Source organism: Varroa jacobsoni, unplaced genomic scaffold (genome assembly GCF_002532875.2).
Source record: "Varroa jacobsoni isolate VJ856 unplaced genomic scaffold, vjacob_1.0 scaffold_437, whole genome shotgun sequence".
In the NCBI taxonomy this organism is placed as follows: Eukaryota; Metazoa; Arthropoda; class Arachnida; order Mesostigmata; family Varroidae; genus Varroa; species Varroa jacobsoni.
This window is the reverse complement of record NW_019213339.1, coordinates 180,639-195,056: the sequence shown is the minus strand read 5'-3', so window position 1 is coordinate 195,056 and position 14,418 is coordinate 180,639. Positions and strand designations below refer to the sequence as shown.

Sequence of the window (14,418 nt, the reverse complement as noted above, 5' to 3'; positions counted from 1 at the left end):
CCGGCGAATTCATACGTACACAATGTTCTTAAAGGTAGGCGATGACGTACTGATGTGTGCGGGGCAAAATATCGAAAAGGACAAACCGATGTTTAATCATCAATTTTGGTGATTCGACTAAGTGATATGTGTCATGTTTACTCAAGGAAAAGAAATGGGTCAACGGGCGGGAAACCAGCGTTCTTTCAAAATTTTATTTTCTCTCCATACATATAAGATGATTTGTTTATTACACTAGTCCAATTAAAGATAAAGGTATTTGTTCGCAGTACGCGGTGATACGGGAAAAGCCATTTGTGAGTGCCTGTGCGTTGGTGTAGCTGTGCCCCGTTGCATTTTCGTAAGCCAGCGTCTTTTCAACCACTTCCCATAAGCTCTACATTGGCAGATGCGTACGTACTTTGCGAGAGACGCTTTCTAATATTACCGATTTCTTGATCTTGAACGCCATCTTCTAGGTGGAGATATTTCTTGTCTGCATCAGCACAGTGGCCTATTCACAAGAAGACCTCAGAAAACAGTTGCAGCAAGCTGGTTACGATGTTGTGATTGACCGGGGAAGCTTCAGCACGGCCCGGCTAAGGGAATCAGACCCATGGGCCTATCGTCAGGACAGGTATGTAGATGGCAGGACGCAAATGAAGGTGAACGTCGGTGAATCATACGCACCACGACCGTACGAGTACGGGTATCAGCTAGATGACACGCAAGGCTCACATGGCCATATTGAGAAGCGTGATGAATCGGGCCGCGTCGAAGGCGAATACTCGATCAATCTAGGCGATGGTAGGGTTCGTGTAGTGAGGTACGTCGCTGATGAGAATGGCTATCGAGCTGACATCTCGACAGACGAGCTGGGCACCGAATCGAAGAACCCGAGCGACGTTTACATAGGTTCGACTGCCATCTCGGGATATGAAGCCGCTCTCAAATACGGTCCATTTGCACCCCCGCATATTGAGGTGCCCCTCGAACCACACCCACGTCCCGAAGCGCCGCGCGTAGTTAAACAGCAAGAAATTGACACCCGAGTAAGATAATATATTTTGTCTTTTCCTAAATATCTTTGCTCAAGCTGCCGGACCTGCGCAGTAGAGTGTTTTTAAATTTATGGAAAAAAAAAAAAAACTATGTAAAACGAAATATTGTTCCAAAGCTGGATAAGCGTTTATTTAGCTTATAATTAGCGAACATATCGTAAAACAGTACGACAATGAGATTTCTCAATGCATAATTTGCATAGCTTTGTTTTTGCTTATTTGACAAAGGTCTCATTTATATTTCGTGAATTTTGCTGTGCCTTCAAAATCGTTGAACGTAAAAGTCGACTTTGTCTATCCTTCATATTTCTCGCATCCGGCCTTACATTCTGCTCGGGCGACACTATCTAGAGTCATTCTATATACTGAGCATATGTCCCACAGTTTTATACTCTGGCTTTAGATTCGTTGCATTTCTAAGTACACGAAAAATTTCGTTCTGTTCAACCTTTCAGATCAATCTTCCTACATATGGAACATTCGCAGCACATGGGTAAACGGATTGAAGCTTTTCAAAGGTTGACATCTCATAAGGGATGCCCTCGTCGCACCTAGATTTCGTTTAGCTCCTTATTAGACAAAGCAAGCGATCTATTAATTCCATTGCCATTATCAGTGCACTAGTAAGCAAGCTTATCAATTTTTTTTTACGCTCACAAACGCATGAGTGAGAAATAAATATGAGTTCGTTTCTGCGAATCGTCACAGCTGAAGTTCTTTGCTTTATATACGAGTTGTCGATATTGACCTGGGTTTTTGACGAGACATGTACAATTTGTGATTAATATAAAGTACAGTAGGCAAAACGACCATCAATTAAGTACTAGTGCACTTGAACCCCCTCCCCCTCCCCCCACCCCACCCCACCCACCCAGTCAAGGTCAACTTTTTACAGCCGCCGCCACTACTAAACGTTTCTTCTTAAGGTTACCGTGCATTAGGGATCAATGCATGGTATGTTTGGCACGTTTTTTGCACCTAGTCAAACTGTTCAAACGGATAGAACAAAAGTACTTGGGGCTTATTGATATCGATGTTTACAGAATAAATTAATCCGGGACACTTGTAGATATATCTGCAGACATAGTCGACAGGACGATCTCGGATAGCTTAAATCATCATTTAGCATTGAGTGATAAGATACAAAATATACTTTAGAGCAACACATGCGCTTCGACCATGTACGTATGTACCTATGCAAGCGTTTCAGGTACTTGCTCTTGCAACACGTGACAACGGAAACGACCTACATTATTATTGCTGTTAACTTAGCTAACTACCTTCGGGATATCTGAGTGCGTAAACAATATGTACGCATCCATAACGAGGCCATTTTGATACAGACGTTGTCGAATTCAGATATGCTTTGCTTCCGAAACTTCGATCACTTCTGTAAACAAGAATAAAGTATGAAGACAAAATGAATCACGAACATAAGTGTGCCAGCCAGGAATCTACAGCAGAAAACTTGCTTTACTAGCTATCAATGAATAGGTCTAAGAAAAGTTGAAATTTTGTTAAAGCCCATTCAAATTTGGAGCCTCACAGAGCCCCAAAAATCGAGCGAATTTGGGTTTGGTGAAAGGATGACTCAAAATTTAGATCACAAAAAAAAAGTAGAAGCGCATTTGCAATACGAAAAAGTTACTTATACAACAAACAAAGATTAAGTAGACATCAGTTTATTATTAGTTTATCGTCCAAAAAAGAAAACAGACGGAGTGTCCTAGGGCCATTCCTCTTGATGCTGTGTTATCACAGCGCTTTGTAAGACTCTGAATCTTCAGCTTAGATATGCCCCTGAGACTGTTTATTTCACTCCGGATTCTTCATTTCCATCTATTGAGCTCACTTCTATATAACGACGGTCTCGACTGCAGCTACCCCTCGATGCGTGCTTCAGTATCAGGCAATATTTTACTGGTTAGCTGCTAATCGCTGGCTAAGGTCGTGCCGCGCACGGCGTGTTATAATGACAAATGTTATTGTAAGGCGTAGACATCCTTAGTTAAGCCCAAGATACTCGAGCGCTGCAACAGCCCAGTTTATCCATGTATATGTATTCGATATTTAGGCTAACAACATCGATAACCTCCAATTATCGATTTGTGTTTATAGTTTACACTAGGTGACGGTCTATCATCGGTATGGTGTATTGGTGCGGGTTGTGAACAGCGTAAGCTGAAACGTGTATACTATAGAAGGTAGGATTAGTTGAGTCAATTCGGTAATTTGCCCTCTGTGTGCAATTTTTAACTTCGATATGGCCAGGTGGACTGTTGGCGATTTTGGTACCTTGCGAAGGTCCCGTACGTCGACGGAGCTACCTCAATAGGTCGCGTAGGAAAACCCAAGCAAAGCATTTTTTCACCATTTGGAACTTCGTCATCGTCATTTGTTTCCATGAATCGGCGCTCATCGGAGTTATTTTTAGTTCCAAGCACATTATTCCCCATACTTATCAATGGTCTGAATCTGCAATCAAGCAGCCACAAGGACTAGCTGTTCTACATGAGGTGGGACAAATGGCCTGTACTCGAGGGCCGTCATTCGACTCCGTACCGAGTTCATCCGTCGGTACATTCGGTCGATACCCGTTTTCGCCGACTACGTACCTCACGACACGAACTCGGTCGTCACCGAGACTGATCGAATACTCGCCTTCGGCCCGACCGGACTTCTCTCGTTTTTCTGCGTGCCCATGCGACCCATTTGTATCATCCAATCGGTAACCGTATTTATAGCTGAGGACGACTATAACTTACGGCCCCAGTAGCGTCCGGATCCAGGCTAGCTCTAGAGTGGGTGTCTTTCTCGGTACGTAACGAGAGTGCGTTGCCGTCTTTGGCGCAGGAAACGCATCTGGAAAAGTCAACCGAAATCAACAAAACAACAGTACACTGTGAACAAATGAAGGGAGTTTATACCTCTGTATTGAAAGGAAATTTTTTTCATAATAAAATAATCCTTCTAATCGCTTTGATCATATTTTGCATAAAAGATCAAACCCAGTATCACTGAGCAGCATCTGTGTAGCACGGATATTGTCGAGGATCAAGGGCCGCCTAAAACCTGTCACCTTACGGACGTTCTTTATTAATCGAAGAATGTCGTTACACGCTTCAATAACAGCTGGGAAAGCCAGAATATTAGCTGATACTTTGCAGAATATGTTTAAATTAAATGATTTGGAATTAGCAAACGTCAACGAATATATATGTATATGCTAGAGCATACACGAGCCGACAATGGGTTACATCCTATTTCATGAAATTCTAGTCCATTTGGCCCAAGGGTGCGTGCGCCTTATCACTTTCTGTTCACACAACTAGCATTGAAGTTTACCTCCGTCATCAACGTAATAACAACCATAATCTATCAGATCACGTCTCTCATCGATTAACGTCTGCTCAGTGTTGATTACGTACCGCACGTTCTAACAAACTATTGTAATACTGCTATTTAAGATCTTACAGAAATACAGTTAATTTACGTATACAATTGTATTTATATAGATACGGTTGTACTGTATACATTGTATGATGTATTTACAGACCGTGTAAGTAGCATATTCACCTATTAAAGTTACATGAGTTTGAGGCAGTGAAAGTTCTCTGGGCATCAATAATAGCGGGGTATCTCGGGGTAGCTGTGACGGAAATGATTAGAGACAGAGAATAGTCTCGCGTAATACGGATGTAATCCCCTTTGATAGAGTTTACAGTTAGTTGTCTAACCTTTTGCTGCACTTGAGTTTTTTAAGGTATTGAATGAAAGTACTAAGCGCTTAAATCTTTGAAGGTCTGGAAGGGTACCTTAGATTATTTCATCTGAATTGTTCACAGCATTTCAATTCCGTCGCTAAAGCAATGCTGAACCACAAGCAATTTTGAATACCTATCAACACTTGAGGTTAAGCATTTCGCAGCAAGCGAGGGAGGATACGTGCTGTTCAAGGTCGGCAGTAGTGACATTGATATTTAACTCATGTCTGCCCTGCTAACATAGACTTCAACCCACGCCTTCGATAGTCCAGTTTACAATTGACCTATTTAATTCTTTTAGTGCGACAAGTATCGATAGACGCCTGACAAAAAAAGAACGACATTAAAGCACGTTCTTAGGTACCTTTCAATGTGCCAAGTCAAAAAATCGCCTTCAGAGCACCTGAATAATGTTGGCCATTTGCCTCAGCTCCAAACCTACAGATCTAAGTTTCAGTATATAAACATGAACAATACGAATTATCTTGAACGACAGATTAGAGACGTCGGTTCTCTAGCATTTAGATGTTTATAAAATAAATATATATATATATATATATAAAACTGGGTTTAATGAAAAATAAATTTAGGGTTCTTAAAGTGTACTTTACATTTTCGTTCTTTCTAAAAAGTTGTATAGCAAATATTGTACGAGCAGTTCAATTATTGGGAAATTTCCCCTTTACTTTCATGTCGCTTAAAATGAGCAAAATCATATTTCGAAAAATCCCCTTTTAACTGGTTGTGACTACTTGTACATAAAATTTACATAGAAATTTCGCTAAAATCATCATTGTCGAACTTAAGTGCTATGGCGTATCGAAGCTTAAACACACTTCGCCGATCTTATCTTTGATCACTCTTACATAAATAGGATGTCCAAAAAAAAAAGGATAGAAAAACAACATTCATTTTAAAGGACGACTTAATTAACGACCGGTAAAGGAATCAATACAGGTTCGAGACTATCACAGCCCCTAGCGATTGCCCTCTACGGTACGATTTACCGTTCGACTAACCTTTACTTGTTAGCTTTCTTTAGGTCTTAATGAGCGCATATGTCCCGTGTCAAGAAACTATGGAAGAATATCATGACCATATACAATAAAAGGTTCAAAATACAAATCGTTCGTTGCCTTTAATAACGTTATTTTTGGCTAATGCCAATAACTCTGAAAATTTGATTACCCTACAAATCAATAAGCAAAGCCCTTTTATGGGAACTTTATTTACAATCAACGAATTACCCCGGCATAAACCGAGTGACCTAAAGTACAAAGTAATGTAGTGATTAGGACAGATATCGGACATAGGTATGCACAATGAGCCATAAAGCGTTCAGCCTCCGCATGATGAAATTTGGCGTATGAACGGAAAAGTAGATTGCCAGGATGACCTAAACCCGAGTAGGCTCACGGTTCTGGGCGCCAGCGAATGTGCCATACGTCGGCAGAGCCACCTGTGCGTAACGGAAGTTACTTAGCAAGAAAATCATCATTTATTGGCTTCAAAAACTACCTAAACGCTTCCTAAGTCTGTAAGATGGATCTTGAACATTTCGTAAAATATCGGACAACCTAAGAGATACGTAGACGCTGGGCTGGCTATACATAACCCAGCCTAGCTTTGTTCTCGTATATAGTTTTTTTTGCGCAGCGCAATTAAAGTAGATTGCAGAATTGCACATTAATTCAGCATTGACGGCGGCCGTGAAATGGACGAGTGAATGAATGGCCTCATGTGTAAATTTACTAAGTAGAAGTAACCGTATGTATGTATGTGCGTCTTGCTTACCTGACTACCAATTGTTCGAATCTGAGGTCGCTCAGGTATGAGAACCGGTTCCTCTACATGCGGTGGGGCAAACGGTCCATACTTGAGCGCAGCGTCGTTTCCAGAGATAGCGGTCGACCCGATATAGACGTCGTTGGGGTTCTTCGACTCAGTTCCAAGTTCATCCGTCGACACGTCCGCGCGATATCCGTTCTCATCCGCCACGTATCTCACAACACGAACTCGGCCATCGCCGAGGTTGATTGAGTACTCTCCTTCAACGCGACCACCCTCGTCACGTTTCTCCGTGTGTCCGTATGATCCATTTGTATCATCCAATTGGTAACTGTACTCATACGGCCGAGGAGGGCCATAAGTGGCCGTACTTCTGCCTGCACTAGGGGAGTTAGTGGTTCCACCGTAGAGCTCTGCCCGTGGCTGAGATGTGCTCTGAACTCTAGGCTGCACCTCGGGACGATCCTGCGCTAGTACAGAACCCTCAAATAGGGCCGACGAGACGAAAACGACGGCAGCTGACTGAAACAAAGTGAAGCATACTCTACTGTTCTACTTGACGTGCATAGTACAGTAACGCTAAATAAATTCGTTGAACAGATAGTATTTTGATTAACGACGACCGAAGTTAAGCCAGTACATCGCGTTGAGTATTGTAATTACAATGGCACGGGCGACTGGGGATTTAGCTTTCGTATAAAAAGCTAGACACGACCTGTCTGAATCCTTTAAAGTACGCAATGTGTTTCTCGGTAGCCATGAGATTCGGTTCTCCATAACTACTCCATATGTGCACATCCCGTTAATTCTACCTTCCAATTGAAGAACACCATTTCAATTAAAACTTTACAGAGAGTCATTTTGAGTTTCTACAAAATGTAAATTCGAAATCTTTCCGCACGTGTTGATCAGCAGCTAACAACACTACCTGAATGATACCTGCAAGAGCATAGTTGAGCTGCGTGTGACTGTGAAATATTACTTGTCTTGAATATATTTATACCCCTGAGCTTCGAGCAGCATTATACTGCTACTGTAATTAATTAATAAATAAATGATAAACAGCTAAATTCTAGTCTGCCAGGGCCACATGTCATTAGATCGATCGCGTTTCCCTTTATCTCGCACGCATCTAGTCCACGCAGTAGACCCCAGTCGACTACAGTATCATTTCTTAATAAATAAAAAATGATATATTACCGTCTGCATTTATCAGATATTCTATACAGAAATCATCCGGCAGCGGCTGCGGAACGCTAACTTATGGGATAGCTAGATGCTACGGGGTCGTGTCCCGGCGTGTCGTGCGGGATTGTTGTCGACGGTAATCACATAATAATAACAATGATAGAATGATCATCGTATAGCAGCGGAACACGGCGTAACGTATAGCCCTATTGCTACAATCTATCAATGTTTCGATTGGCTTTCCTCTATGAGATCATGTGAACATGATCCATCGAGGATCGACAGAGAGCTTTTTCGTTTACAATGTAGAATCTGTGTGCCTTTTGTTGCAGTTGTTTTTATTGAATTTGCTTCTCGAGGATTGAACTGATAAAACGAGAGGAAGATCCCCACGTGAATAGGACACTCGTCTAGGGGGTATAGTCCAGTAGAATGGCCAAAACCTGTCTACTATTGCCATTAAATGAAGCGGCGAATATAACTTCGTTTTGAAACCAATTGGCTTTGGCCATTATCGTTGAATGGCGCACAGGCCTGCTAACTTGTTTCAAATATTAGCGTGGCATTACGCACTATAATTCTGCACGAATCCCTTACGAATGCCCATTTGTACAATGATCGATACAGACATTCAAAATGTCGATTATGCTGTTACCTGAAAGTTTCCACCTAAACGTGTGGAGCGTTTTCGATGCCTGCATGCTTAATTAAAGCTAACAGGTAATCATATCGTAGTTTCACTAGCGAACAACATAGGATATAAAAGATCCATTACTATTTATCAGGTGTGGCTACTGTCACAGAAAACATAAGCGTACGCGTGATATAAACGTGGAGTGAAGGGTGAAATCGGTTTACGCTACCTGACTAACAGACCCCGATCTATCTATTCTTAGTGGGATATTTACGCGACCCAAATTGAAGAGAAATTTTCCAGATCGATTTCAATCCAGGCACGTACACTATTGAGCTATTCATGCCAATTTAATGAACGTTTTCTCGCCAAAAGCGTCAATGCCTCGAAAGACTGCACTGCGTAGCAATTCTTTTTTTTTTCCGAAAAAGTCGCAATTTTGATAAATGTATTTGTTTGCCAAATATGTTGACGAAACTATCTGGCATTCGGTAATCGATAGGAAGGTGTTTTTCTGTGGTACAAAATAGTAAAACGTTTAAAGTCAGACCTGAAAATTTGGCTGGTGACTCTTTTCTGCGCAGCCCGAATGCCAAAAAGGATAGTTTACCAGGGTCACAGTTTGATACTTGAATACTTTCTTGCTAAATACGTTTTCAGGTAGTTGAGAGTTGAATTTACATGGGGTGGTCACCGCGGTATCCGGATAAACAAGTGCACCACTAGATTCGTCGATAAAAAAAAACTATTAACAGCTACCTAACTTGCAAAATGGAAAGCTTACATCGTAGTTCTATCGTGAAGGAATGTCCAAGAGAAAAAGTTGTCTATAGAATAAGATGGCATATACCGCAACGAAAACCAAACGCAATACGTGACGTCGATAAGACTGAAAATTTCTAATTATTTGGTATACATCAGGTGGATAGTAGAGGGCAAGGCAGATTTGATCTGATAAAAAAGCAATATTATAAGCAAAAGTCTTTAGAATAAGACGAAGGAGTTGAAAAATGACTTCCTTTACCAATTAGTGCATAAAATTAGATACCGCTTATTGTGATGGACAGGGTAATGCGTCACCACCAAGTGCGACGGACTAAATTCATCTGTACGATTTCTTGATTTAACAATGCCTGAGTATAATCTACGCCTCATTCGCTCCTGACTGATAGAATGAGGTAGGTGAAGGAGGTATGAATAGAGCGAATGAGGCCGTCTAATGAAGTATGGCTTCAGCAAAAATTAGCTTTGAGAGGCCTCAACTTAGCAATAATCGACAGAGGTACACATAATGCATAAAAACGTCGCACTTTATATTTTCCTATCATCAATATGTGATATTTCATATTTTGCAAAAGCTACATCAAAAAGGGTAAATCGAGTACACAGGCACTCTGCGCATTTTATAAGCTACAGAATGCAGTCTCTGCAGACAGTATTATGAGATCAATCTATTGAGAGATTTGCATGTTCGAAACCGCATAAACTTGGGCTAAAATTTATGACCCTACAGTATTAACTGTCTGGAGCTACCGCCCTATGGGCTGATTTACGATTGCATTAGTCCACAGTAAGGCTAGCTTCAATATGTCCGACGATCACGTCTCTGTATCCGCTTCCCCTTGATCCCCAAATGCGAGAGCTAACGTAGAACCTACTGCGTAGTGAAATGCTTAATAATTAAGTAGATTCGAACCCGGGCTACTATCTTCATTGCGTGCTCTGCAAGTCCAGATGACGCCTGGTTAAAACAGGTTCGTCCCTGGCTCAATCGATTTTTATCCGTATAGTATTTGTCGCGGTTCCTGCCATTGATCAGCGGTCGCATCAATCGCTGAAACGTCGCGTTCCGTCTACTCGTCGGTCTTTTCTAGGACCGCTCCTAGATTCTGTAGTTAAGCATTGTTTGCATCTATCGTAGCACATAAACACGCAGCAGCGGTTCGGATAGCAAGCCGTTTGGATCGTCATCGCCGTGACCGCCAACGCTATCGTTAAACGATTGAGAACCGAGATAAATAGGCTCTGGATTAGATCCGAGCAACAACCTTCTGTTTTTCATAGCTGCCATAAATACGTCCGTCTCTATTTGGTAGCTGCGTGCCTACAAACACGAAGAGAGCCACGTTGCCTCTGGGGAGACCCGCTTCAACGGATGTAGGCGCTGTTGCTGTCGCTCTTGTCGTCTGCTCGTGGCGAAAAAATTTAAATAGCATCCACTGGCTTCTCTCTCTCTCTTCTCCATCTTGAACTGGTGACGCTTAGGCAAACTGTTCTATCCCACGGTAACAAGCTCGTTGCCGTTTTGTCGACTTGGGGGTTTGTTTATCTTTAACTTCATCAGCATTGCTGCCGTGGCGTTGTCTTTGACAAATCAAGGTAGAAGTCAAGGTCCTTCGAGACAACCCGTCCCGACATGATGCGCACACAAGGGTTGCTACAATAAGAAAGGGTTTCGTGCATCTAGCTGATCAGAAGGAGAGACGTGCTAGTTAGACGCCGTAGTATATAAACTGCTGTTAGCGACACTCTAATCGTCTACCAAGCTAGTTTAATCATGAAGGTAAAACATAGTACTTGGATTGATACGTTACGTTGCACTAAGAAGAGACTAAAGCTTTGATATTTTTAATACTGACCTCTTCGCGGTCATAGCTCGAATTGCAAGATAACCAGCCATTAAAGCTGTTGCGTGTTCATCGCCCTAATGATCAAAATGTTTTTAGGCAAACTAAACATTTAGGTCATTCATTAAGCTTTCCTTAAGAAGTCTGTAGCCTGCATGTATGTTTATATAAGCCAATTTGTTGCTTTTTGGCTTGTAATAGCTCTGAACATGTACGATTTTTCAACTGAATGATTCAACTGGATCCAGGTAGGCCACCTTGGTTTTGTCGAGCTTACATTATGTCTCTTGAATACGTACGACTTACAATTGTATGCGCTATCCATGACCCTCTGTGAAAATACAGCATTCAGAAGAGTGAAATTTAATTAGTGGCAATAATAAATCAACATTTTAGAAACTCCTGCTTCTGGCGCTGGTTAACGCGGTCGCGTGTCAGAATCAGCTGCGACTTGACCAACAGCAGATCGGGCAAGGGCGTCCAGGCCTTTACCGTTCGGCTGTTACCGCTGAATCTTTACGGCCGTATGAGTATGGCTATCAGCTGGACGACACGAATGGCTCGCATGGACACATCGAGAAGCGGGACGAGCAAGGTCGAGTCGAGGGCGAATATTCAATCAATCTCGGCAATGGTCGAATTCGTGTAGTCAGATATGTAGCTGATGAGAACGGCTATAGGGCCGACGTCACCACAGATGAACTCGGAACCGAGTCCAAGAACCCCAATGATGTTTACATCGGATCCACCGCAATCTCGGGCTTCGATGCCGCACTGAAGTATGGTCCCTTTGCGCCGCCCCATGTTGAACAGCCGCTCCTTGTTGCTGAACGTCCTCAGGTGCAGACGATCAATAGTCAGGTAAGATTAGCATTAGACAGATTCGTTTTGCATGCATGAAGTCATATTTCAGTAGTTACAACTGACTGGCATGTGTTGAGCCAGGCGAGTTTACCCCCCAAAATCTATGGATTTAGTGAGTCGACTGCTTCCATACGCAATCATACCCATATAGTCTAGCTCACACCTAAAGAATTGTTCAACACACGCTGACAGTGATCATTCATGCACGAAGAGTTCCTCTGTCCCGTGAAAATATTAACTGGAAAACTCGGGCTGCATGGATGGTTGTACTGGCGATGTGAAGTAATCCGCGCTTGAGATCGAGCATGGACATGCTTTGTTTCCAGTTGGGGGCCAGGCGTAAGAAGCAGCGCCCGGCAGCACTGCTGGATATTTTGCTATATAGTAAAGAATGACTGGCGAAAAAGACAAGTTCATCATGTGTGTACAATTCACACTCGCTTTGCTGTGACGTTTATTGAACCGCTTTTTTCTCTTCAAGTCCAACTACAACAAGGATTAAGTTTCAAGTTTAATGATTATGGATAATTTTCGGACAATGTAATTTAAATAATATCTGTTTTGATTATCGCAGATATTGGCCTTTAACGTAAGAGTGAACATTCTCTGCTCAGATTGTGTCCTGGCAAGAAAAAAATCATAATATGGGTTCTTCAATTAGCAATAGTAACGAACGATGATTGCGTTACGTTCTCAGGTTGCCCTGCCCACGTACGGAACGTTTGCCGCACATAACGGTTAGTCTGCAATAAGCAGATACTGTTGAACACTGCGTAAGTCAACAAAATCAGCTTGACAGGCTTGTTCCAACGCAAATCTCATTTGCCCTTTCAACTATATTTATATGCGCGTTTGATACATGATAGGAAATAAACGATGCTAGACGGAAAAATACCAAATTACATGGAATATTTATTTTAACACTATGCCTTTCTGTATGAGACAACGTGATACTAAGTACGAACAGGGTGATCTAGCTATTCAAGCGATGCGTGTCTTCTTCTTCCTTAAGTACCTATAGTCAAATGGACTACATTGCCATTTTGTAATAAGCACACGTACGGTAATATTTCAAGGTTAAAAGGAAGCATTGTAACAAATAGCAGTTGTTAGAAAACGTCGACAGCGCGGTATTTTCTGTGCGACAACAATTCACTATCAACTTCTTTGGTGTCATAGTTCCTATATCTATTTTAAAGACGCTACGATATGGGTCTGAAACAAGATGACAAGATGCCTTAAGAGGAAGGAATATGCACTGTTATGTATCATGAAGCAACCAGAATATAAAAAAAGTACATGTTATTCCTACGAGCGAGTCGTACCAGTATACTGAGGATGACAATAACGAACGAAAAACAAACACGGCATACACGTATGTACATGCTAACTGTGTTTTGTATATGTCCCTTACAAACAGACCTCTGCAATGAAGTATTGGGTCTGTAATGAAGTACGTCTACTAAACGACGAATAGACGAAACGAGATAGATTCATGATACAACTAAGAGATGAATATTCAAAAAATATGTTTACCTTTAGGTTAATAGCATGTTCTTCCCGACTGGATTTTATGCGAGAATAACATGTACTCGTCTTAATGGCAAAGTAATATTAGTAGTTGTGTCATTTTCTCCTACAAAATATTCTCTTGGGCTGACAATATCTGCTAGCCCCGCTGGGCTTTGGTCAGTACGAAGCTTGTCCAAAATCAGGGTTTGAAAGCTCCTAAGGGTATAAGTGAAACATTTACTATGCGATTACTAAGACATGAGAATCATAGAAGCAGCTGTTTTCCGTCTATACACCGAATTTCTACTTAAACGGGCCTCTCCTTAGCTTCAAGGCGGACGACAGGCATGCGATTGATATAAATCATCAGACAAAGGGAATTAACGCTGGATTTCATTGTAGGACAGAAATTGAATGATTCAACTGGTTAGGCAAAGCTTATTTGGATCTCTCAGAGACATACGAGCGAAATAGAAACTGTCGTTAATTTCTTCTATCTTTTATCTTACCTTCTTATGTTGGTGCTTTGGGGTACAAACAATTAAGATGTCCGTCGTTAGTAGAAGACTTTATAAAAAGCTTTCTACTAACGACGGTTTAAGCGATCAACGTTCTTGCTGTTACTACCATTATGCGCAAATACTCGAAAGGGATGAAGTGTTACAGCGGCACAACGTTTCTTTTATCCGATCTTTTATCCGACAGTAGTATCTGAATGACGTCTGAAGAACGCCTGCACAAACGTGCAGGCATGCGTTAGGGCTAATGATGCTTCGGTAAATTAAAAACTATAAAATAGGCCGACGCAAAAAATCTATGCGAACTGATGCAGCAGATAAACTAACCAAGATATCAATATTAATAGTAGTAGAATAATGCATATATATCTATCTTAGTTTATCATTCTTTGAAGCGGTAATCGTTAGAGGCTTAGATGCGAGAGATTCATTCTCGCCCAGGGCACGTTGCAGACTGGTAGTCAGAGCGGAGCACTAAAAATC

General features: G+C 41.7%; 3 protein-coding genes across 4 annotated transcripts; 2 read left to right on the top strand and 1 right to left on the bottom strand.

Annotated features, from left to right (window-relative positions):
- On the top strand, positions 1 to 1,745 carry LOC111260429 (uncharacterized). Its single transcript, XM_086968321.1, has 3 exons — positions 1 to 34; positions 459 to 1,031; positions 1,496 to 1,745. The coding sequence occupies exons 1-3, from the start codon at positions 23 to 25 to the stop codon at positions 1,535 to 1,537; spliced, it is 627 nt and encodes a 208-aa protein (XP_086824447.1). The 5' UTR covers positions 1 to 22; the 3' UTR covers positions 1,538 to 1,745.
- A 4,255-nt stretch (positions 1,746 to 6,000) lies between these two features.
- Positions 6,001 to 7,558, bottom strand: LOC111260420 (uncharacterized). 2 transcript variants are annotated; one of them, XM_022833169.2, is made up of 3 exons: positions 7,532 to 7,558; positions 6,599 to 7,114; positions 6,001 to 6,263 (listed from the first exon to the last, which is right to left on the bottom strand). In XM_022833169.2, the coding sequence occupies exons 1-3, from the start codon at positions 7,541 to 7,543 to the stop codon at positions 6,201 to 6,203; spliced, it is 591 nt and encodes a 196-aa protein (XP_022688904.1). In that variant the 5' UTR covers positions 7,544 to 7,558; the 3' UTR covers positions 6,001 to 6,200. The 2 variants fall into 2 exon arrangements, with proteins under 2 accessions (XP_022688904.1, XP_022688903.1); XM_022833168.2 differs by lacking the exon at positions 7,532 to 7,558 and adding an exon at positions 7,256 to 7,486.
- A 3,309-nt stretch (positions 7,559 to 10,867) lies between these two features.
- On the top strand, positions 10,868 to 12,804 carry LOC147753493 (cuticle protein 14-like). The gene is made up of 3 exons (XM_086968317.1): positions 10,868 to 10,977; positions 11,438 to 11,902; positions 12,603 to 12,804. Exons 1-3 carry the CDS (start codon positions 10,972 to 10,974, stop codon positions 12,645 to 12,647), a joined length of 516 nt encoding a protein of 171 aa, XP_086824443.1. The 5' UTR covers positions 10,868 to 10,971; the 3' UTR covers positions 12,648 to 12,804.
- The last annotated feature ends 1,614 nt before the right edge of the window (positions 12,805 to 14,418 follow it).

Bases quoted from the DNA above. Each gene is read 5' to 3' on its own strand.
- LOC111260420 (XM_022833168.2), bottom strand. From the start codon at position 7,390: ATGTGCACATATGGAGTAGTTATGGAGAACCGAATCTCATGGCTACCG. The intron at 7,115-7,255 runs GTAATTACAATA...ACTTTGTTTCAG, and splicing joins CCCCAGTCGCCCGTGCCATT to TCAGCTGCCGTCGTTTTCGT. The intron at 6,264-6,598 runs GTAAGCAAGACG...CGTTACGCACAG, and splicing joins TTCGAACAATTGGTAGTCAG to GTGGCTCTGCCGACGTATGG.
- LOC147753493 (XM_086968317.1), top strand. The intron at 11,903-12,602 runs GTAAGATTAGCA...TTACGTTCTCAG, and splicing joins TGCAGACGATCAATAGTCAG to GTTGCCCTGCCCACGTACGG.
- LOC111260429 (XM_086968321.1), top strand. The intron at 1,032-1,495 runs GTAAGATAATAT...TCAACCTTTCAG, and splicing joins AGCAAGAAATTGACACCCGA to ATCAATCTTCCTACATATGG.